The sequence below is a fragment of the Tupaia chinensis genome, unplaced genomic scaffold (assembly GCF_000334495.1).
Source record: "Tupaia chinensis unplaced genomic scaffold, TupChi_1.0 Scaffold145685_1, whole genome shotgun sequence".
Taxonomy (NCBI): Eukaryota; Metazoa; Chordata; class Mammalia; order Scandentia; family Tupaiidae; genus Tupaia; species Tupaia belangeri.
Genome location: NW_006205542.1, coordinates 2,135,470 through 2,159,276, shown reverse-complemented (window position 1 = coordinate 2,159,276; position 23,807 = coordinate 2,135,470). Strand labels below are relative to the sequence as shown.

The 23,807-nt window shown below is 35.5% G+C and overlaps 1 protein-coding gene across 50 annotated transcripts in view; it reads right to left on the bottom strand.

The window, feature by feature from the left end:
* Nucleotides 1-23,807, bottom strand: part of RIMS1 (regulating synaptic membrane exocytosis 1) — a 254,173-nt gene that overhangs the window by 88,713 nt on the left and 141,653 nt on the right. For 39 of the 50 annotated variants that reach the window (XM_027768198.1, XM_027768199.1, XM_006168296.3 and 36 more), the window contains one exon: nucleotides 18,762-18,928. The exons of the other annotated variants lie outside the window; for them this stretch is intronic. In XM_027768198.1, coding sequence (XP_027623999.1) covers nucleotides 18,762-18,928 — 167 coding nt within the window. The remainder of the gene's footprint in view (nucleotides 1-18,761; nucleotides 18,929-23,807) is intronic. 50 annotated transcript variants of the gene reach the window in all.

Sequence of the window (23,807 nt, the reverse complement as noted above, 5' to 3'; positions counted from 1 at the left end):
AAAAAGTGATCTATCAGTACACAAAGAGAGTGCAAGATAATCCAACTTTATAAAGGAAAGAAATAAAGACCTTTCTTTTTTGATCCTCCTCTTTTTATAGCTACTGAATTTCTACAGAAAAATCTCTTCAAGGGGTTGTCTATATATCTCCTTATAGTCTTCTGAACTCAGTCAGGCTTTGTCTGCACCACTTCACTACAACTGCCTTATATCCAAGCCACCAGTCAACATAGTAAAATCCTGTTTATTTTCATGCCTTCTGATCTCTTAATAACTCATGACAAAGCATTTGATTTTGCCTTGAAATATTTTATTTCCATGGATTTCACAAACTGGTGCTTCACTTGTAGGACATTAATCCTCTTTCATCACTAAATATTGGAGTTCTTTAAGCCCAGCCCTCTGACCCATATTCTTTCACACAAAAGTAACTGCTTAGAGGTCTCACTGTGAGGTAGGAGACAGAGACCCTAAGAATAGTTAGGATATAGCCCCAAAATGGAATCACACAATGGCTAAGTTTTACAAAGGAAACACAACAGCTCAGCTGTCACTGAAGTGCTTGTTCACTAAAAAACAAAAACAAAAACAAAACAGCTTGCAGTAGTGACTCAATGATTAACCTAGGCAGTATGACCTAAAACAAAGGCTTTTCTCCAGGCCCTACCACACTCCAAGAAGAAGATAATGGTTTTTAGAGCCCACAGCTGCTAGACAAAGAAAATCTCCTGACCTTCATATCTGCTCCAAAATTAGGAGAATGCCTGACCAAACCCATGCAGCAGGTGATTCTCACTGTAAAGGGTGGTGTGGGGGCAGGAAATATATGCACAAGTCCCACCTAGAATGAGTCTGGACAAATCCCTTCCTGACCAAACTAAAAATCCTCCATCCCAGATCTTCTTTGGAAACCCATTTTCTGGGACCTGCTCCCTGCTTGGGGGCTCCGTTCTGTTCTCTTCTTCATAAACTCTTTGCTTTACTATCCCTTCCCTATATTTGTGTTTCTAATTCTTCAAGAGCATGAGACAAGAACCTGGCAAGCTTGTGGCTCAGGATTCTGCAGTGATGTTGGGCCTTATCCCCCCACCTTCCCGTGTCAACTTGTCACAAGCTCTACATACTATTTATTTGTCATGGATTACATTGATTTTTCTCCACATGGTACTTAGTACTGAACTCTAGAATTATATATCTAGCTGTCTACTGATATCCCTGATACCTTAAGTTCAACAGAGGTCTGATTGACTTATCTATATATAATAGATAGATAATTACTAAAATTTGGGATCAGCAGTTGGCACAATGGCTATGTCGCTGGACTCCCATGGAGTTGAATGTGGTTCAAGTCCCAGGCCCAATGGCTTAAACTCATGCTGGGTGCATGTGTGTGCATGGCCAAGATTCTGAGAGGAGCATGGAGAAGGAATTGTGGCATGGCCATCGCCCCTGGAGGGTGATTTCTTGCTTTCTGTCCCTCTCTGTCTTTCTCGTGAATGCACGTGCCCTATAGCAAAAGCCTCTCAAAAAAAACCAAAACAAAACAAAACAAAAAGTGCTATAATTCTAACATAAGATGTAAAGAATCACCAAGAAGAATATAAATTTCTAATACACTGAATATTTTGGGCATGTAAGAAAAACCCATTATCAAAGAATTGCTAACTGGGAAGAATTTTAGTACTGGAAATCTAAATTTACAACCAAAGTAGTCTGCTGTTTTTGGCTTAGTAGCAGCTGTATAAAAACCACAATGAGATTCTACTTCACATGCACTTGTATGGCTTAGTAAGAAAGATTCAATAACAAGAGAGACAAGAATATGGAGAAACTGGAACCTTCGACACTGCTGTTGATAATGCACAAGGATGTGGCCACATTGTAAAACAGTTTAGTAGTTAAATATAGTTAAACCTAGAGTTGCCATATGATCCTGAAATTTCATTCAAAAGTTAAACAAGAAGTAGTACTGTAGACTCAGCAATTACATTTTTAGATATATGCTCCAGAAAACATATATGAAAACATATACCCACATATTCATATCAACATTATTCATAATAGTATAAAATTGAAAAACCCAAATGCCCTTTATCTGATAAGGGGAGAAACAAAGTATGGTATATCCATACAATAAAATATTAACCATTAAAAATTTTGATTGATGTTATGACATGGATAGACCTGTAAAAACTACTATGTGGAAAAAGTCAGATACAAAAGTCTACACTTAAATGAAATGTTTAATAGTCAAATCTGTAAAGATAGAACCTATATTAGTGTTGTCAGGGTCTAGATGAGAGGGAATCAGAAATGGCTGCTGAAGGGTATGGTTTTTTTGGAATAAAAGAAACTGCTCTGGAATGGTGAAAGTGGTGATTACGTATCTTTGTGACTATACTAAATAAAATTGAACATTTTAAAGGAGTGAACTTCATGGTATATGAATTATATGTTAAAATACTTTTTATGTTTTCTCCCAGATTTTATCAGTGTGGTGCATAATTTTATTTGTATTTTTTTATTATTATTTAGATTGGTCTTTTTCATGGACGCATTAACAGAAATTTCCCATACTAATTTTACCTAATGGGTAAGCTAAAATTTCTTCTGATATGTTTAAGATTATGAAAAATATAAAATAATATAATAATTAAAGTATGAAAAAATCCTTATATCAACAGTTGGCCAGTGGAGTCCAGTGCCCCTAACCACCATGCCTGCCACCTGCTGGTCCCAAAATAATGATATTTTTAATTAAGTCCCAGTTTTTACAGCATTTATTTATTCACTTTATTTGCTATATCATCATCCCTCCAGGTCACTCACTACTTTGAATAATGTTAAACAGAAGTTGTAGGAGTGGCCTCTATGAACTTGGGGGGGAAAGTGTTTAGTAGTTCACTATTTAATATGATGTTTGTCGTGGGTTGTTTTAAACTTTATCATGTTAAGTTCTTAGTTTTCAAAGATTCTTCAATCATATATGTGCTGATTTTTATCAATATTATTTTCTGTATCTATTAACATATTTTTTCACTTTATAATGAATCACACACACAGCACATTAAAATAATCTTGCATGTATGGAACAAAAACAAACTGTTTTGTTCATAATGTATTCATTTTATCTCTCCTACACATGCTTTCTCCTTCTCTCATCTATCAGCTCAGTCCTTCTGTTTATTTACCTAAATATCTATCTATTTGGATTAAATTTGATGAAATTTTGTTTTGGTTTTCTTTGCGTGTTGTTGCTGTTAGTTTTTTGCCATAGGGTTTTTGTGCTGGCCAGAGAGAGAGAGAGAAAAAAACCTGAAAAATAACCCTCTAGGAGGGAGTCCAGTCCTTTCTCCTCCATTCTTCTTTCGGGATTTTGGGTACACGTGCACACATACCTGGTGTGTATTTCATTTAAGTAGGGGTTATGTAAATTTAATTTGTAAAGGGCCACACTGGACCACACTTTCTCTGTTGCAACTACTCAACTTCTCTATAGTGGTGGGAAGACAGTCATAGACAATATAGAAGCAAATGGACACAGAGGTGTTCCAATAAACCTTCATTCACCAAAAAAAAGGGCAATGGGCCAGATTTAGCCTGTTGCTCTCATCTGCATATCCTGATCTGAGAAGTACAACTTATTGGTACAATGCCATTCGTAACATCATGTAAATATCTATAGTGATACCTTCTTTCTCACTCTATAACATTGGTCATTCATATGTAGTTCATTTACTTTTGAGGCAATTATTGACGTAGGAGGACCAAATCCTGATATTTTCTCTTTTTATTTTTTCAGGTTTCTGCTATAGTACACATGCGCTCACTGGAGAGAAAAAGAGAGACGGTGAGAGGGAAAGTGAGAAATTATCCTCAGGAGAGATGGACATGACACAATCCCCTTTACTCCATTCTCTTCCTGGATTTTGAGCTTGCACTCACATGTGCCCAGCATGATTTTTAAGCTTCCAAGTCTGGGACTCAAACCTTAGTCGGCCATGTGGAAGTCCAGAATCTTAACCATTTTATCATCTGCTGGCCCTTTGCTGCTCATTTTTTTTTTTTTTTTGAGAGGTTTTTGCTATAGGGCGCATGCGCTCGCCAGACAGACAGAGAGAGACAGAGAGACAGAGAGACAGAAAGCGAGAAATCACCCCCAAGGGGGATGGCCATGCCGCAATCTCTTCTCCATTCTCCTCTCGGGATCTTGGGCATGCACACACACGTGCCCGGCATGAGTTTTAAGCCATCGGGTCCGGGACGCGAACTGCAGTCAACTACATGGGAGCCCAGCGCCATAGCCATTATGCTAACTGCTGGTCCCGCTGTTCATTTTTAATATATCTGCTTGCTCTTTCATTTCTTATTGACTACTTAGGTTACTAGGTATTTTTATTATTTCACATTTTCTCCACTATTAGTATCTGAATTGTACATTCTTATATTATTCTATTAGCAACTACCCTAAAGATTAAAATAAGTAACTTGACTTATTAAAATATTTCTTAAATTAGAAGTTTTACCAGTTTCAGAAGAATATAAAGAACCGTATAAGAGCATAATACTGACTTTCCTTTCACTTTTCATCCAGGTTTGTAAATGTTCTCACTTCTATACATGTTATAATTAACGTAAGATGCTACTGTTATCATTATTACTTTCTAATATTCTTCAGTCTTTCCTCAAGCTCAGTGCTTCCAAATGGAGACATCTTTTTTCAATATGAAGAACATGTAGTAGTGGTTTTTAGAGTGTAGGTCTGTTGGTAAATAACTTAGGTGTTTTACATATCTATTTAACCCCTTGTTATTTATTTTCAAAAAGATGCTTTTGCTAGGTAAGACTGAGCATAAAATTATAAGCAGAAAATTTCTATTTTTTCATTTTAGAATTCTTATTTTTGGTCAATCCACTAATTTTGGGGTTTTATATCTGTTGATAGTTCAGCCCAAGTCTTTACTTTTGATTCCTGGAAGAAAACATTTATTTTTTTTCTTTAGTTTTTTATACTTTGATTATGATATTTCTTTTTTATTTTATTATTATTATTATTTTTGCTATAGGGCACATACACTTGCCAGAAAGACATAGAGAGACAGAGAGATAGAAAGTGAGAAATCACCTCCCAGGAGGGATGGCCATGCCATAATCCCTTCTCCTCCATTCTCCTCTCAGGATCTTGGGCACGAACGCACATATATGCACTCGGTGTGAGTTTAAGTCACTGAGTCTGGGACTTGAACCGTGGTCGACTACATGGGAGTCTAGCAACATAGCCATTATGCCAAGTGCTGGTTCCTGATTATATTTCTATATTTTTTCTCTTCTTACATTGTGAGCTTTGTAAAGTGTTTGGTTAGCAATTTGTGGGGGGGTTTTGTACTTTTAGGAAATTTTCTGCCAGTATCTCAGTATTAAAGTATTGCTCCTGTCAGTTCCTCCCACTCAAGGGCCCCAATGACAAGTGACATGCATAGACCTTTTTTCCTCCAAATTCTCTCTCTTCTTTTCTGTATATTGATGATATACATCTACTTCTACTGATCAGCTCAGTAACTCTTTTGCTATTTCTATTATGTAGTTAAACACACATATTAAATTTAAAAAATATTTTTATAGATGTAGAATTATCATTTAATTTTTAAAAATGAATTCTAGATCTCTGCTGAACACATCCATCCTCCCTTTTTTTCTTGAACATATTAATCAAAGCTATTTTCAAGCCCCTATTTGGTAACTTGTTAGTTTTTAGACAGTTATTCCTTTTTTTTTTCTTTCTTAAGCATGACTCATGAATTTTAATTAGATGCCGAACATAGTGAACAAAAATCTGTGGAGGCTCTGGAGAATACTATTTTATTTTAAAACAGGCAAAAATTTATTTTAGTTGACAGATTTTTATCTTGCTCTGATTTAAAGCTTTGTCATTACATGAAGTGTAATATTTCCCAGCATTTGGCCCTTCTTTGATTGGTACAGGAATCAAAAGAAGTTTATCAAGCCCCTCTGATTTTGTGGGACTTGAAATCCAGTCTGTGCCTTTCCAGTACTGGCAGCTGCTCGAATCTGTGCCTGGCTCTTGAGCCAGCTGCTGCTTAATGTTTGGTTTCTTGGAATTTTTCCCTGTATGTGCGCCATTTGCTAGCCAACCAATTCCTGTAGGAGAATTTGCAGCAAATTGTGAAGACTTTCACCTATAATTTTTAGCTTCTCTGTCAATTCCTAAACCGTGACATCCATTTCTTCAGTCCAGTAAGATCACTACTATCTGCCCAGGTCCTGTTATTCCATGTCACAAAACTGGAATGCCTCTTCAGAGGAAATGGATGAATTTGGCCATTACATTCTTTCCTTTTTTCAAAGATAAGAGCTCCTCACATTTCTGCCTGCTTTGTTGCTTCTAAATGCCTTCCAACAATTTTCTGGAAATTGATGATCCTTATTTTGCTTTTGTTGTCTTATATGTAGGAAATTTGTTAAGATACAAGCTACACTGTCAAACCTGGAACCACGACTGTGTCATATTATTGCTTATTTTTGAATAAATGGGGAAGTATCCAAACCAGTAAAGTCATTAAAATCTTCATAAGGTTAGTAAAGAAGATGTTTGGATAGATTTCTGCTATTCCAATTTATTTCTTTGCAAATTACACTGAACAGTGATTCCTCTGTACAGTTCCCCAACATCCCATGTCTGCCACAGAATGGAAGACCCAAGGTGCTTTTCTTTTGGATCACTGTCAACTGCTACTTTAAGCTAAAAACACTATTTCAAGGTATTCAAAGGATATAACTTTCCCTGGTTCTCACAGATTCTAGATGGAAACTTTGGGTTGCGTTTTGTTAAGGCTGTCACATTAATTTTTATAGAACTTTATAGTCCATTCAATAGCTGGGTAAGTCAGAATCTACTACTGGCATTTCCCCTCACCTTGGTGTAGACTTTACTGACTTTGAAAATTGTTTTCCATAGTTATAGTTTAGGAATGTTGGTTTCTACCTGTTAGATGAAGCTTTTAATCTGTTAAAATTAAAATGAGAAGGAATAAAATACAGTAGGGTAAGTATAGTCAATAACAATGTACTATACATCTCAGAGTAAATAAAAAAAGAGGATTTTTGAATGTTCCTAACCCCAAATAACAGCAACTGCTTGAGATGTTGGATATATTAACTACCCTGACTTAAATCACTACACACCATATTCTCGTGCTAAAAATTCACATTGTACCCCACGAACTTGTGCAACTATTACATGCTAATTAAAAAGAAAACCACAAAGAACCTGCTGTGATCTTAAAAACATGATCATGAAAATCTATTTGGAAAGTAACATCAATAAGACGTGATGGCTTAACGAACATGGATTCTCAATGGGAGCTGTACTGCCCCTAAAGGTGTTAAATTGGTACATGGTGTGAGAAGGGAGACAGAAAAAATCTTGAATACTGCTACAGTCAGTGGTCATCCAGAAGGTCACATTGTAAAAGCTTATACACTGTATGTGTGGTGTTGAAATTTCATGTGATAAGGACAGTTAGGAAAAGAACATCTAAAAGATTCTTTAGAAGGTTAATAAAAGAGAGAGAGAGAGAGAAAAACATTGAATTCAATGAGGACTGAGGAGAGTTAAAAATTAGGGTGGTTTCAAAGTTGTTAATTTGAGAACCTGGTGGATAATTCTTGGAAAAATATAATTATTCTGCCTAGATTCTAAACAAGCAATATTGTTTTTAATACTTGTTCTAAGAAATGTTTTAGAAATCTTAATTACTATGAATAGCCAGTTAAAAATATATATAGTCATGCATGCACACACAGAGTTTACAATATTCTGTGCGTACCAAATATGAGACAATAATTTCTTACATCACGCATGAACCATAAAATTATATAAATGAGACACAAACGATAAAGTTATAAAATTGAAAATAAACATTCACAAATGCTTAACACAGCTTTTGCTTTAGTTTACAAAGGGAAAAAGAAGATAATGATTTTAGATGACCTAGATAACTTTGAAAATATTTCTACTAATTTTGAAAACATTTCTACTAATTGTAAGAAACTGGAATATGACAGATATTTTAAAAGTTTATAGAAAATTTGTGTTATGAATAACACACATTGGTTTCAAATATTTTACATCAAAATAACCTCATACTTTAATTCTATTTCCCCATGGACTTTTTGAAGTCCTGTCCTTTGTGTCTTCTAGCAGAAACTTCAGGGTCTATTATTTCTTGATTGATTATGCTGCTTAAAAAGTATGCATTCAATTAGCATATATTAGCCATTTCAGATTTGCTTATTATGTCTATGCTCTAAGATAGCTTAGTTTGATGCCAGCAGTCTGTGTAGTGGTTATGACATTGGACTACCACATGGCTGACCATGGTTTGAGTTCTGGACCTGATGGCTGGAAAATCACACAGGGTGCATGTGCAGGCATGCCCAAAATCCCAGGAGGACAATAGAGGAGAAGGGATTACGGTGTGACCCTCCACTTGGGGGGTGAGTTCTCACTTTCCTTCTCACTGTTTCTCTCTAGAAAGTACATGTACCCTATGGCAAAAATCATTAAAGAAAGACAAAAAATTAAATAAATAAAAAAGAGCCTAGCTGACATCAGGTAATCATATGTTGAAATGAATAAAAAAGCTTTAAATGATTTTGTATATAAATAAAAATGGCAAAGTGAAAAATTATTTTAAAAGTTTACCATATTGCTTTAAATTTAACAGATATCAAGAGTACTGTGGAGTCTGTGAACTATTTTATTTGAAGCAATGAACATGGAAATAAAATATGTTCTGCTGGACAACCTATACAGGTAAATCTAAAATGTTAAACAATAATTAGTATTTCATCTACTTCACACATCAAGTATATAATTTATACACAAAATATACCAGGAAAACAGACCAGCCAAGACCAATATAGATCAGTCTGCTAGCTTTAGTTTTCTTTAGAATTACAGGTTTTTTCCTATTCTGAAGACTCAATACATATTTATAATCCTTCAGTCAAATTATGGTATTACCTAAATTCAAAACAAGTTCATAACTAAATAATTAAGTAAGATCTCATATTGTGTTTTCCTTAGGAAAAAATAGCACTAGATTTTATTGTTTCATGTTTGTTCGCAATATGTTTTCTGTTTTGTTTTATTTTTTTAGAGAGATTTTTGCTATATGGCATGTGCACCCACTGGAGACACAGAGCAAGACTAAGAGAAAGTGAGAAACTACCCTGCAGAGCGGATGGCCAGGCAGCAGTTGCTTCTCCTCCATTCTCCTCTTGCAATTTTGGGCATTCAAGCACACGTGTCCAGCATGAGTTTCAAGCCACCAGGTCTAGGACATCAACCGTGGTCAACCATGTTGAAGTCCAGAGCCTTAACCATTACACCACCTGTTGGCCCTGTGCTGTATGTTTTTAAAGCAGCAGTATTTCCCCCATTCCTTTTTAAAAATGAGCTAGTTCATAGACCATAGATACATAAAACAAATAATAGTATAACTGCTCTGGCTGGATAGGTAAGCCTATGGAGTTCCACAATCTAAGCATTTTCCTCCCCCATTTTTGTTTTTGTTTTTGTTTTCCTGCTACAGAGAGAGGCCCCCAGTTCTATGAGGCAACGCTTGGAGACAATAAGGTTCATTAGAACACCATCACTCCATGGATATAATTTTGAAAACTTCCACTCTTATCAATCTGATCTCCTCAGTACTCAAAGTCAATGCTTAAATTCACCCAGATAACCATAAAGCACAATTAAGTAGAACAATTAAATACTATTAATAGTAATACAAATCCCAATTCTGTAAATTGTTATACCATATTGTATGGTAACCATTTTGGTCCTTATGACATTTAAGGATGTCTTTTAAGAATATACAGTGACTTATTTAATGATCATAAATGCAGAAACTGAGTTAATAGTTACATAGCTTAATGCTATACTTTCAAAGCATTATGATGTACATGACAAAACAGAAAAACAAATCAAGGTGTACAGAAGTTGTGTGCCTCCTGAAGCGCAACTCTAATGGCCCTGTCACCTCTGGAGCTTCCTTCTTTCCTGAGATTTCTCCAGGCCTCAGTCCCGTCACCCTCCTTCAATGTGCCTGTTTACTATTTTCTCAAGCACTTCAGGTCTCACATTCAGTTCAAAATCTAATCCTCTATGCACCTCTGGCATGTGGCCTCTAACTTGGACTAAAGTCTTTGAGGCTACAGTTCTTTTCAGTTTTCATACCTATAAGTTTTTTCTTCCCCCTTATTGATTGACTTCCTTTTTAAATGCAATCCTTTTTAAAAGATTACATTTAAAGAGAAATCAGGAAAATAGTCACACATCAAGCATAAACTTCTGTTTCTGGAAATGTTATAGATGATATATTCTGAAAAATCCTTTCACTTCCAAATGTCTATAAATGATGGGAATTACAACAAATAGCTGTTAAAATATAAACCTACACGCACAGTAAGGAAGGCATATCCCCTTAGCCAAAAGACAAAAAGGGAACTGAAAACAGGTTAGTAAATGGATAATCTAGGTCTTGGAAGAGTCTGCAGATGAGAAATGAAAAGTGTTAGGTTAGGCCAAGTGAGGAGGTAGAACTAAAACTCTTGCATGAGCCAAGACCCTTAAAGCACAACAAGGGGGATGAGCAGATGGCATAATGGCTGTGTAGCTGGACTCCCACATGGTCGACCATGGTTTGATTCTCGAACCAGGCAGCTTAAAACATGTATGGCGTGTGTGTATGCATGTCCAAAATCCCAAGAAGTGAATGAAGGAGAAGGGATTGCAGTGTGACTATCCCTCTTGGGAGGTGATCTGACACTTTCAATTTCTCTGTCATTCTCTCTCTCTCTCTGGTGAGTACAAGTGCCCTATAGCAAAAATTTCTCTTTAAAAAAAATCTTGATCTAAGCTCTAATAGGTCCTCATTGGTGGCATTGCTCAGGTATGTTTTTCAGGAAGAAAGAGAATGCCCCAGTATGAAAGCCTAAGATACATAAAAAATAGTTGGAGGAAAACAACAGCAACAGAACAACAAAAACTAGATAAGATGCAGGTCAAATATAGCTTTAAAAAAAAAAAAGATGGGGCCAACAAGTGGCATGATGGTTAATAGCACTGGACTCCACATGGCTGACCATGATTCGAGTCCCAGACCTGGCAGCTTGCTTTCTCACTTTCTCTCTCTACCCGCCTCTGATCAAATTACAATACATAAATGGATAAATAAATTTAAATAGAATAAATATGAAAAAAATAACATTCAATAATGGGAGAAAGAAACCAACAATGATTAAAACAAAACACATGTAAATGGTGGAGGGACAGTAGAAGAGCTGAAAGTGTATGACATTTCTTTTTCCTTTTCTAGGAGGAAGTACAGATAATTAGGGTTCAGACTAACTACTAAACTAAATAGTGCATTTGAGACCCTAAATTAACCTGAAAAAATAATATAAATAGGGACCAGCTAGTGGTATGATGGTTAAGGCAGATGAAGCCCACATGGCCATCTGTATGGTTCAAGTCCCAGACTCAGTGGCTTGAAAAACATGTGGGGTGGGTGGGTGAGTGTACCCAAAATTCTGAGAGGAGAATGGAGGAGAAGGGACTGTGGTGTAGCCATCCTCTTGGGAGTGCGTTCTCACTTTCTCATTCTTCTCTCTTTCTCCCTCCCTCCCTTTCCCTCTCACTCCAGCGAGTTTGTGTACCTTATAGCGAATAAAATAAATGTTAAAAATAAGAAAGAAAGAAACCTATAGCCTAGTGGTTAAGGGAGATGTAACCCACATGGTCAAGTGCAGTTCAAATCCCAACCCTGGCAGTTTAAAAGAAAATCCAGGCATGTTCACATGTCCCAAATCCTGGCACAATAAAGAAATGTAGATGGTGTTAACTTAACTTACATGCTTTCTGTCATAATTTAAAATATAAATAATTTAATCTGTACTGTTCTAGAATCTTTCCAAAATATAAGAACTTTTCCCTCAGTGTATGCTTCTTGTACATTGAATTTGCTCTTCAAGCTTATTCTTTAAAACCCATCTTGCTATAGAATATCAGTTTCAATAAAGTCAGGAGAACATATGCTACAAATTAAAATATTGTTGAAAAATTGCTGGTTTTCACAATGCCTCTAAAATTACATGAAAGTACAATATTTGTGGAAAAACAAAATATGAGTTTATTTTACTAAAAAAAAAGTTTTGAAATCCATGCTGGTTTTTCATATATATATTTGCCATGGACTTTCTTTTTTTATTATTTATTTAAGCTTATTTTATTTATTCATTCATTTATATTTAATTTTATCAGAGAGAGACAGAGAGAGAGAGAGAGAAAGTGAGAAAGCAAGCTGCCAGGTCCAGGACTTGAACCATGGTTAGCCATGTGGGAGTGTCCAGCACCTTAACCACCATGCCACCTGCTGGTCCCTGCCATGGACTTTCTGAAGACTACTTTCATAATATCTGAGAGCAATTACAGGATTATTAAATACTCGCATTTGCTTTCAAAGCTTTATATTGTATAGAACACCTCAAATATGCTTGCCTGGAAAGAAGTAGATATATTATAAAAGCGAAAAAAAGTTTAGACCTATTTCATAAAAATTCAGCTCCTTTAATGGAATAAACATGTTTTTTAGATGTATAAGTAAACATGAAGTTTGGAACACAATTTAATTCTTCCTGGGTTCTGTCACATGTGCATTTTTTAAACTATCAATTAGGCCACCTCTACTAATATCTAATATGAATATTTTGTATTTTGATGCAAAAACATTTTTCTAGGCCAACACTAAACTCAAATTGTAAAGCACATGAACCATGAATGTGAAAAACTAAACGCCTTGGCCTGGCTATGGTACCAAGATGGGAGAGTATTACTTTACAAAACTGACGCCATGCGAAACCTCAGGTTGGGATGCTGGGTTGACGTGAACACTCTGCGTGCCCCTGAGAGCGTGTGTGCACCTGTGATCCGGGGTGACTGGCAGGCTGGGGGAGAATCATGGCACAGAGTCCCTGTCAAAGGTCTCACTATCTTTCTCTTCTCAAGAAATACATAAAATTAATTTTAAAAAAAGCAGTAAACTCAAATCTTTACCTATGTTTGTCATTTTTAAGTATTAAATATTGATTTTGTATTTTAAGACTCATCCTTAAATTTGTGAATATCTTTTAACTCATAAAAACAACGTTTTAGAGTAGCTTTTAATTCATTATATTTACAAAAGGTTATTTATCCTAATCCAGACATTATAGACTGTGTTCTTTTTCTACAATACTCAAAAAACCTTTGAAAACACGGGATAAATTTTCCCATTTTGATTGAGCTATTTAGTCAATCCAGTGGGAAAAAATAGTTGAACCACTTCAGACTGAGCAGCTCACCTTGAATGGCTGTATAGAGGGGAAGGGATGCCATTTTTCTTTCTTTTTTAATTTTAATTTTAATTTATTTTATCTATCACTTAGCTTACAAAGTGAATTTACCCAATATGAAATATACTTCACTCCAGTCCCCAATTCACATAGAACTGCCATAGGTTTGTTAGTGGCAGTCCTAAGTTGGTATTTTTTACATCATCACTATCCCAAATACAATACATTCAAGATGTAGGCCTTTGGAAATCATCTTTTTTAGAGACTGATGGTGTATTCATTTATTTCTCCATATGACACACACATATACACACACATGCACATAGAAGGGCACCCACAACAGAGTCTTCATGCCATAATCCACCTCTAGTCCCAGCTGGCCCACATCACAGGCATGATGCACATCTCATGCAGGCAGGGAGGTCTTAGGATGCAAACTGGGGAAATTCCTATGTGGACCCAGTTGTGCTACTGCTGTGCCAACCATCTTTGACACCAACAAATAAACTTCTTAAAGAAAATTTGATAGCTTTCTCTTTTAGGCCGAAGATTAAAAAAATTTCTCCACATGCATTCGAGAACTCTGCAGAGTATTAATAGATATCTCTGATTAAAAAAAATACAGAATCAAACAAATTTTGTATCTATTAGAATAAACAAAGGTCAGTTGCTTCATGAGAGAACTTTTAAATTTTATGTATTAAGAAAATGTACAAAGCAATGTGTGAAAAACACTGGTATTTTAAGCACTTACATGCTATAAATTGATTTAACTTTTAGCCAGTAAACACTGTCTATATGGAATGATAATTTTATTTTATTTTTAAATTTTTTTTAAATTTTTCAGAGGCTGCATGCACTTGCCAGAGACAGAGGGAGCAAACACTCTCCAATGGGGCGTGATCACAGCACAATCCCTTCTCTATTTATCCATCCTGTTGGGATTGGAAGCATGAACATAGATATGCCCTGAGTATTTCTCAAGCTACTGGGGCTGAGATTTGAACTATGTGATTAATCACGTGGAATATGGTTCCCTTAACCATTAGGCTATAGAGCCAGCCCATGGTACAGTTTCCAAATTGTCATTTAATCCAAAACAAAGTTCATCCAAGACAATGTGTTTGAAGATATTTCACATATCATGGAATGATTAAAGACATACACAGGGAACTCAAACATGAAAATAGGTGTTAAACCCTTAAGTAGATGAAAATCTCCATATGTGGCCTAAATATTATACTTTAATGTAGTTCCAGAAAATAATACTTTTATGTGAAAGAAACTCAAAAACTTGCTGTTAATTATTATGGCTTAAATATATTCTAGCATCATAATTGATTAATCTTGTTCACTTTTTATTTTTAAATTTTATTAGAGGACACATGCATTCACCTGAGAGAGACAGAAGGAAATTAAGAACACACCCTCCATGGGAGTTGGTAATGCTGCAGTCCTTTCTCCTCTGTTTCTCCTTTTGGGATTTTGGTAACACTCACACACTTGCTTGGCATGTTTTCAAGTCTCTGGGTTCAGGACTTAAATAGCATATTTGGCCATGTGGGATTTAGCGCCTTAACCATCATGCTACTGGGTGACCTCAGCCTTGTTGACATTTTAACCATGAACTTGAATAAATAAGAACTGCAATACTTATACAGATGTTAGGTACAAAAAAAAAAAAAAAAAGAAAAGAAAGAAAGAAAAAGAAAGAAAGAAAGAAAGAAAAAAGTAAAGGGAAAAAAGAAAGAAAAACACAAAACAGTAATATATTGAGAACAATCATTCTTCACAGTATTATCTATGAAAGCAGGACATATTTACAACTGAAAAGCCAATAATCTTTCTTCTACATCAGGGAGATGCAGCATTTTGACATTTTTTATGAAACCATTTCAAAAAGTTCATGAAAAAATGAAATTAGAGTATGATTTAAAGTATTATTTGGTACAAAAATTTTGAAACCTATGCATAGTTTTCTTTCTTTTTTTTTTGGAGAGGCTTTTGCGTGCGCTTGCCAGACAGACAGCGAGAGACACAGTGAGACAGAAAGTGAGCAGTCACCCCCCCCCCAGGGGGCATGGCCACGTCGCAATCCCTTCTCCTCCGTTTTCCTCTTGGGATTTTGGGCACTCACGCACACGCGCCCAGCATGAGTTTTAAGCCACCGGGTCCGGGATGCCAACAGCAGTTGACTACATGGGAGTCCAGTGACATAGCCACATAGCCTTTATGCTAACTATTGGTCCTGCATAGTTTTCTCATAATACACATGTCTGTGAAGTTTTTGAAGACCCTTATACATTGTCATTTTATTCTATTTTACTTTCTTTTGTTTCTGTTTTGTTATTCCAAGACATTGTCTCTTATGTTTTCACCATGGGTGATGGCAGCAGTGTGCTGTGATGTAGGTATCTAGTTGTGCATGTGTGCACGTTTGCATATGTGCACCTATGAAGATATATAGTTAGACGGTCTATCAAAAGACAACCAGCCTCTGAATGTTAGAGAGCGAACTTGTCCTTCCTCATATCTCAACTTTGTTCTCTTTGTTCCTCCCAATTATTCTAAGATCAAATCTGTACCACTTATGGATAATCACCAACATAAATCGAAGACTCACAAGAAGAGTAGATCTTCATGTTAGCTTAAGGGAGAACTTGTTTAGGTATTAGCTTTAGTGCCCAAATTCACATAATCAACTCATTTAAAATAAACTCTGAGTTTATAAGGGTTTTAAACAGAAAGGCAAGAAAATTGAAAACAGAAGTGCTTAGAGAAAACTGATTTACCATTAAAAAGTTTATTCATAACCTTTTCAGATCTACCATTTTCTCCACCACCTTCACTGAATAAGAAAAGTCACATGAATGACAGAAGCAAGAAATCTTGATTTTTTGCTCTTTGTTATAGTATAAGCAGTGATTCGTTAAGTCGGCATTTTCTCCACAAAATAACATTGGCTCCTATATACTAATATTTAGTTTCCTTCCATCCTCTTTGTAAATCACAGTTCCTTGTAGAGCTACCTAAGATTTCTTTGTTGTTTTCCTGCTTAAAAAAAAAAAGTAACCACTTTTTTATTAATTTAAAAAAGGAAAGAAAATGCCTTGGGGTGTATTTGCATAGTGTGGAGAGAGAGAAAAAAAGACAGAAAGCTCCCCCATGGGAATACTCATGCCACAATCCCTTCCCCTTCCATTTCTCCCTCTTCTCAGGATTTTGGGCAGACACACATGTCTGCAGTGTCTCCCAAGCCACTGGGTCTGGGACTCAGACCACACAATTGGCCATGTGAGATATAGCCACCACAACCACCAGATTACAGGCCAGTCCCAGGATAAATTTTTGAAGAATCCCATTGTCTCAAAATTTTGAAAGAATGAAATGGAATGACATGTTTGTCTATGAAATTGGTTAGTAATATAAATTATTCTATGACCTAGTAATACGTTAAGGCATAGGACCCAAGGTGCTTGGCTCTATAGTACATATAAATAAAAATTACCTAATGAATTTATAATTTCATAATATTTAGTAAATTGTTCATAGTGAGTAAAAGTAAAAAGGGGGGACAGCAGGTGGCAAAGTGGTTAAGGAGCTGGACTCTCACATGCTAACCGTGATTCAAGTACTGGATCCAGTGGCTTGAAAATCACACAGGGCATACATGTATGCACACCCAAAATCCCAAGAGGAGATTACAGCATGGCTATCCCCACTTGGGAGTGATTTCTCACGTTCTCGCTCTCTCTTTCTCTGGCAAGTGCCCATGGCTTACAGCAAAAAAGACTATAAAAAACATAGGAACCAGCAGATGGCACAGCAGTTACATGGCTGGACTCCCACATGATTGACCATAGTTCAAGTCCTAGAATCAGTGACTTCAAAATCACGCTGTGCAAGTGTGTGTCCATGCCCAAAATCCCAGGAGGAGAATGGAGGAGAAGGGATTGAGGGGTGGCCATCCTCTCCCACGGGGGCAGGTGATTTCTCACTCACTTTTCCTGTCACTGTGTCTCAGTCTCTATGGAGAGTGCTTACACCCTAAGGCAAAAACCTCTCAAAAAATGTACAAAAGGTCTTCAGTTAAGCCCTATTTGTCAATATTCTTTGCTAAAACTCGGTAGGTTGAAACATAATATCTTGATAAAAAGTAATGTATTAGAAAACATTTTACCCTTAATCCTAAAATATTCAATATGGCTATATTATTCAGCTTTTATCATTCTTAAATTCTAGAGAAATTTATGTTCTGTTAGAATATCAGAAGTAGAAATAAAACATTCTGTGTTAATATTTTTAGTTAGAAATTGCTCATGTAGATATCAGAGTATTAAACTGTTAAATAACAGAAAGGTTAAATAACTTTCAATGTGCATCAACAGACAAGGTAAGTGTGGGGAAATCCAGGAAGGAGAAATCTCCAAGGTACATTTATTGTACATCACCAAAATATGCAATGCTATCGTACTTCCAGATTAATAGAAAGGTATCTGTTCCTATTTTTTACATATTTAGTGGATCTTTTAATTGCAAAGTTCCTCCAAAGAAACTTCTATTTCTAAAACTAGTAAGAAAAAAATATAAAAAATACGCTTTGTCCAGAATGTGTCTGCCTTACTTTTGAGAGCACTTGTATATCTGAGGTCTTTCCTTTTCAGTAGGGTGCCTGCCTTTTGAGAGCACTATCAGTGATTAGTACAAACTTGATTCAAATTTCTGACAACTACATGAAAAACTGGGGAGCTGTATGCTGTTATCACACCCACGATACCATACCCTTGAGTAAACCAATCATTACGGTACTTAAGAAGAGAAGGACAGACTATATATAGCCAGTGAAGAAAATATAGTCTGCTGCCTATTTTATTTTATTTTTTGTAACATACATAAATAAAAAAATACTAGAATATATCTAGGCTCATTTATTTCCGTAGCTTTCACACTACAATGACACTGTGAGTAGCTGCAACAGAGACTCTACCGCGAAGCCTGAAATGTGTTTTATGTGGCCCTTTACAAAAAGAGTTTACTGACACAGAGTTAAAGGATGCTCTGTGGATTAAATCATATTTGAACCAATTACTAAAAATGTGACTCTGAGTAATCTCTAACGTTGTTCCTGATTGTAAGTTACGTCTGTGAGTAGACAGTAGCAAACATTTTGTTGGTCAATACTACATAATAGCTGGTAAATGGTAGATCCGTCCAGTTATTGTATTGAGATACTTCTGCTTCGTGACCTACCCTGAATTCTAGAAAAATATATTCAGGATGCTAGCTGCATTTTTATACCAAAGATAAAGATCGAGTTTACATAAACAGTATTGCCAACTCACCTGATTCTACCCCTGGGGCGCTCAGATTGCTCTGACATAAAGCTTGTGCTGCTGAGGCGTGAGGCACTGCTGGTTCGGGAAATGGCGGACACATCACTCACATCGCTATCTGATGATTTGGCAGAGACGTTATCACAGCTTCTGTACTGATCTTTATGTATGTTATACTAAAGATTAAAAACAAGAAAGTGTGAGCTCCATCAACATATTGTGAAAGAAAGAGACATAGATGATGAGGTTAATGACTATGTCAGCCGCACCACGAAAAAGTCTACCTTAAAGAAAAAGAAGGCATGGCATCTGAAATAATCCAAACACTAACATAATATATGATTTCCAAGAACAAAAACTTATATCCTTTGAAAGGTAAGAAATGACTTATGGAGACTGAATTATAAACACAAAAATTAAATACTTGAATGGAAAATTCATTGAATTATTTGTACATTCCTAGAACCTCAAAACTGCATTAATTTATTTCCTAGTCACTGGTATCTTTTTTGCTTCTCTTTTTATTATTGCCTTAATCACTTTCTACTCTATTCACGGTGCAGACTGCTTCTATCTGTCCTTAGTTCTTTATTTATTATTTTTTTTAATAATCAATTTACCTACATATTTTCCTTACTTTAAGACATCACACTTTGTCTTTTAAATTTCTTCTAAAAAACATAAATCATCACACAAAGGACTTGTGCGAAAGTTGAGTGGCTGTGCCAAAGCGGAGTAAACAAAAGATGCGCTGGGTGGCTGGATTTCACCTTTCCAGAGTTGTTTCATTAGACATTTTTAGATTTTTAAAGTGTAACTCAGTGTCAAAAGTAAAATTGCGGATTTCTTTTAAAATTTCAGTATATTTTATATTTAAATATATATTTTCTTTTGTCAGTGACATTCATTCTTTAGGATTTTAGGTTTCATGAGGGAAAAGTAAAACATGCCAAGTTCATCTACTCTCCTTTCCACTTCACTATCATTGCAATGGACCACACATTATTTGTGTTATTTTTATAGATGTGCTGTAATTATAATAAATGGTAATTAATTATATACAAATAATAATTAATTATATATCATTAAAACTGCTTAATATTTAAGTGAGTCCCTTATCTTAAGTACTGCAATGTAAGATACTATTAACTTCTTATATAAAACAAAAGAGCACACAACTGTAGACGTAGGTATTTTTCTTACCAAGAAATTTAGAATAGTGAGTAATAAGAGATATGACAATATGGGACCACCAGAAGGCATAATGTTTATATTGCTGGACTCCCACTTAATCAACTGCAGTTCATGTTCTGGACCTGGGGGCTTAACACTTGCCAGGCGCATGTGCGTGCATGCCCAAAATCCCAAGAGAAGAATAGAGTGTAGACTACAGCGTAAAGATAGGGTCTGCAGCATGGCCATCCCCTCCAGGGGCTGATTTCTCACTTTCTATTTCTCTGTCTCTTTCTGACTCTCCAAGGAGTGCAAGTGCCCTATGACAAAAAAGAATCTCTCCAAAAAAAAAAAGATGTGAAAATATCAAATGTCTGTTAAACTCATAGAAAAAGTCATTGATCCTCGATTTTTAATGAATCTGAATAGTCTTGCTAAAATATACTAAGTAACTAAAACCTGGGTGTATATCCACGAAATAAATGTAAGACAATAATATTTTTAAAATAAGCCTAGGGAAGGGGCTCATATTTATTTAAAAACTTCTCAAATGAAAATAGGCCTAAACTACTTAAGTGTTAATTTTAATTCTTTCTTCTCACCTCTAAGTACATGTATAGGTCAAAGAACTTCAGATAAAAATAATTTCCAACTTTTAGATTATCTATAAAATTCTCCTTTGAAAGGATTTTTCATAATTGTGTGATGTATCTTTGAAAGCCTTATGCTAAATTATAATCCAGAAGAGATTCATATATGTTATGTTGAGAAATTAGCTGTTTCTACAAATTCATGTTTGATTTAAAATTAATAGGATTTAAGATAACATTTTAAAAGCAATATGATAATATGGACTACTAGCAAATTCTCTCATATCTGATAGTATAATGCTGACTAATTCATTTCCATCAGAACAATTACTAATTTACAGTGTAGCTGTGATAAAAAATATGTTCACAGACAGAACTTAACACTGTTGCTGGGACAGACACAACTCCTACAGTACTGGTTTGTGAAAGCATTATGGTAAAGGAGTGTGACAGTATTACTGGCTTGTTTTCAAATGTATGAGAATAATAACTTTTTCACGAGAAAATATGAAATAACTCAACCTAATACCCTAAGAATGATCCAGCTGTAGGGGATCTGATAGCCTTAGGCAGACATCCGGAACAAATGCTCCCCTTTTGTGGTAATTGCCAGAACTAAGCAGTGCAGACTACAGCGTAAAGATACATGTGTATACATGAAAATATTTCTCCAACAAAAGAAATCTTCCTTTTTTTTTTTGAGAGGTTTTTGCTATAGGGTGCATGCGTTCGCCAGACACACAGAGAGAGACAGAGAGACAGAAAGTGAGAAATCACTCCCCAGGGGGAATGGCCATCCGCAATCCCCTCTCCTCCATTCTCCTCTCGGGATCTTGGGCACGCACGCACACACACCCAGCGTGAGTCTTAAGCCATCAGGTCCGGGATGCGAACTGCGGTTGACCAAGTGGGAGTCTAGCGACATAGCCATTACGCTAACTGCTGGTCCCAAGAAATCTTCCCTTTTTGTAAGCCATTTCTTCATCAACATTTCTGTATATAGACCTCTGCTATTGTACAAAGAGCCAAAACAAGGGATTAATAACAACTGAGTCATAATACATTTCTCTATATTGGTATAAAGAGCCATCTATCACCCGACAGGTCATCACTATTTTTCTTCACATTGGTTATTTGAAAGAGATAAAAGACTTGACTTTTTATGCCATTTACTGTTTTTCAAAAGTATGATAAAATCTTAGGTTATCACTTTGACTTTTCACATAAAGCATCATTTGTTAGATATCCTAGTCAACCCTTTAATATTCTAACAGAAATACATTAGCTATATTGTATACATAGCTATATATTTTAAACAAATAATCCTAGGGAAGGGGCTCACAATTATTTATTTATTAATTATTGAGGAATGATATTCTCAGGAGGAATTTACATCGATCCCACAGCAAAGAAATAAGCAACTGATGTGAGGAGAGGCTCTAATTATAGGGTTGCTATTTTTATAAGTAAGCATTAATAAACACCTCACAGCTGCCTACAAAACCCATCCTATCCATCATGGCTGCTATTTCTGAGTTACGGAAACATAAGCAATTTTAAATATGTGAATACCTAGATGTGAACTTACTCTCCAATTACGACTTTCATTCCATCATTAAGGCATGCAACTCTGTGGAACGTCAGTGAAAAAAATAGCGCAGTGACAGGTTTTAAGAATACCACAGCGGTTTTATGCTTTCTCATAAACAGTGCCAGTTCCTGACTCAGGATGGATGTAAGGGTTGTTTCACCTTTGAAAACAGGTACCAGGTTTGAATAAGCATCTCAGGAATTATATTCGTCTAATTATATTTTGGCCTGAAAAAATATTTAGCTGGTGTCTGGTTAAAGGCACTTTGAGAATGGTTAATTAATTTTTAACTTGTCGGAATTTTCAATAAGGTGTATTGTTTCATCCAAAATGTCAAATTGACAATGACAATAAAAAAAAAGTCACTAAAAGAACAAACTTCAAAATTTAACCTGTATTAAGGTCATGACAATACTGGCTCACAATTACAGCAATAAAATAAATTTTGTAGGATAAATTGTAAAATACTCGATGTAAAGAATAAAAAATGAAAAAGTTAACTTCTCAAGTACAAGCTTTGAAGCAACTGAAATGGCTACTGAAAACAATGTAAAACTCTAAGGCAAGCCTTAAACCATAATATAAATATTAGAGTTGAGGAGGGTATTCATCTTTTACTTGACATGTAAAACAAAAGAAATAATTATTTAGTTTATTTACATCTTTTCCTGTTTTATATTCTTCCAAGTTTTAAAAGCTACCATTTTTTAACCTCACAATTATTGATGTTATGATTTTATTTAAGTAACATAATGTCAATTTATGCCATAAGAGCAAGAGTAATCTATTTGAAAGTAATGTATTTTTTAAAATAATCAAATGCAATGAATGAGAGAAAAAAGAAAAAGAATGACCATACAAAGAGAAGAGCAAGATAAAACACCCCAATTTAATTTTATGTAAATTGAAAGTCATGTGAGGACTACTGAATAAAGCTGGAGTAATGTGCATTTCAGTGATATAGGAAGCAGAACAACGTGGTATCTAAGTCCCACATCAAGGGTACTAGGCCTCATCACGCCACAGAAAGGCTTTATTTTAGATAAGTCACCTCTTTTCCTATCGGCCTCAGTGTTCATAATTCTGGTAAATAAGTGAGCTAGAGTAGAGGATTATTTTTAGGTGCTTTCATGTTCTGAACTGCTATGAGCCATAGAATTGGAATCTCCCACAAGATAAGCCTAATCTTGATTTACTATTAAGTATTAGTGGTTGTTTCCACTTATAGATCACTTCATTTTATAGATTTTTGTTGTTGTTAATTAATGACTAGAATCCTATCTTGGGATGATCCAGAAAGGCTTTCAATATTTTACCCTGATTCTTTACTTACCACTTTCTTGCTTCCTACACTGGCCCTGCTACCCCACTGTTTCATTTGACCTCATTCTTTGACATAATGCAAAGAAACTGATCAAGTGTTTCTGGCTTTAATGACACATTTCCAGTTTAATGACACATTGAATAACTGTACCCAACTGTGGAGAAAGAAAAGAAATCTAAATTACCTTGCCTTGTAATTCTTACTACATTTGTAGTAAAAGGGGGAAAAAACCCAAAAAACAAAAAAACTAATGATGACATCTATGACTAAGACATACAAGTAGCTGATTAGGGGATGACACCATAAAGAATAAGCTGAAGAGAAGATAGAGCTAGCATCAGTAACTCTGGAACATCAAGATACTTTGCTTATTGATT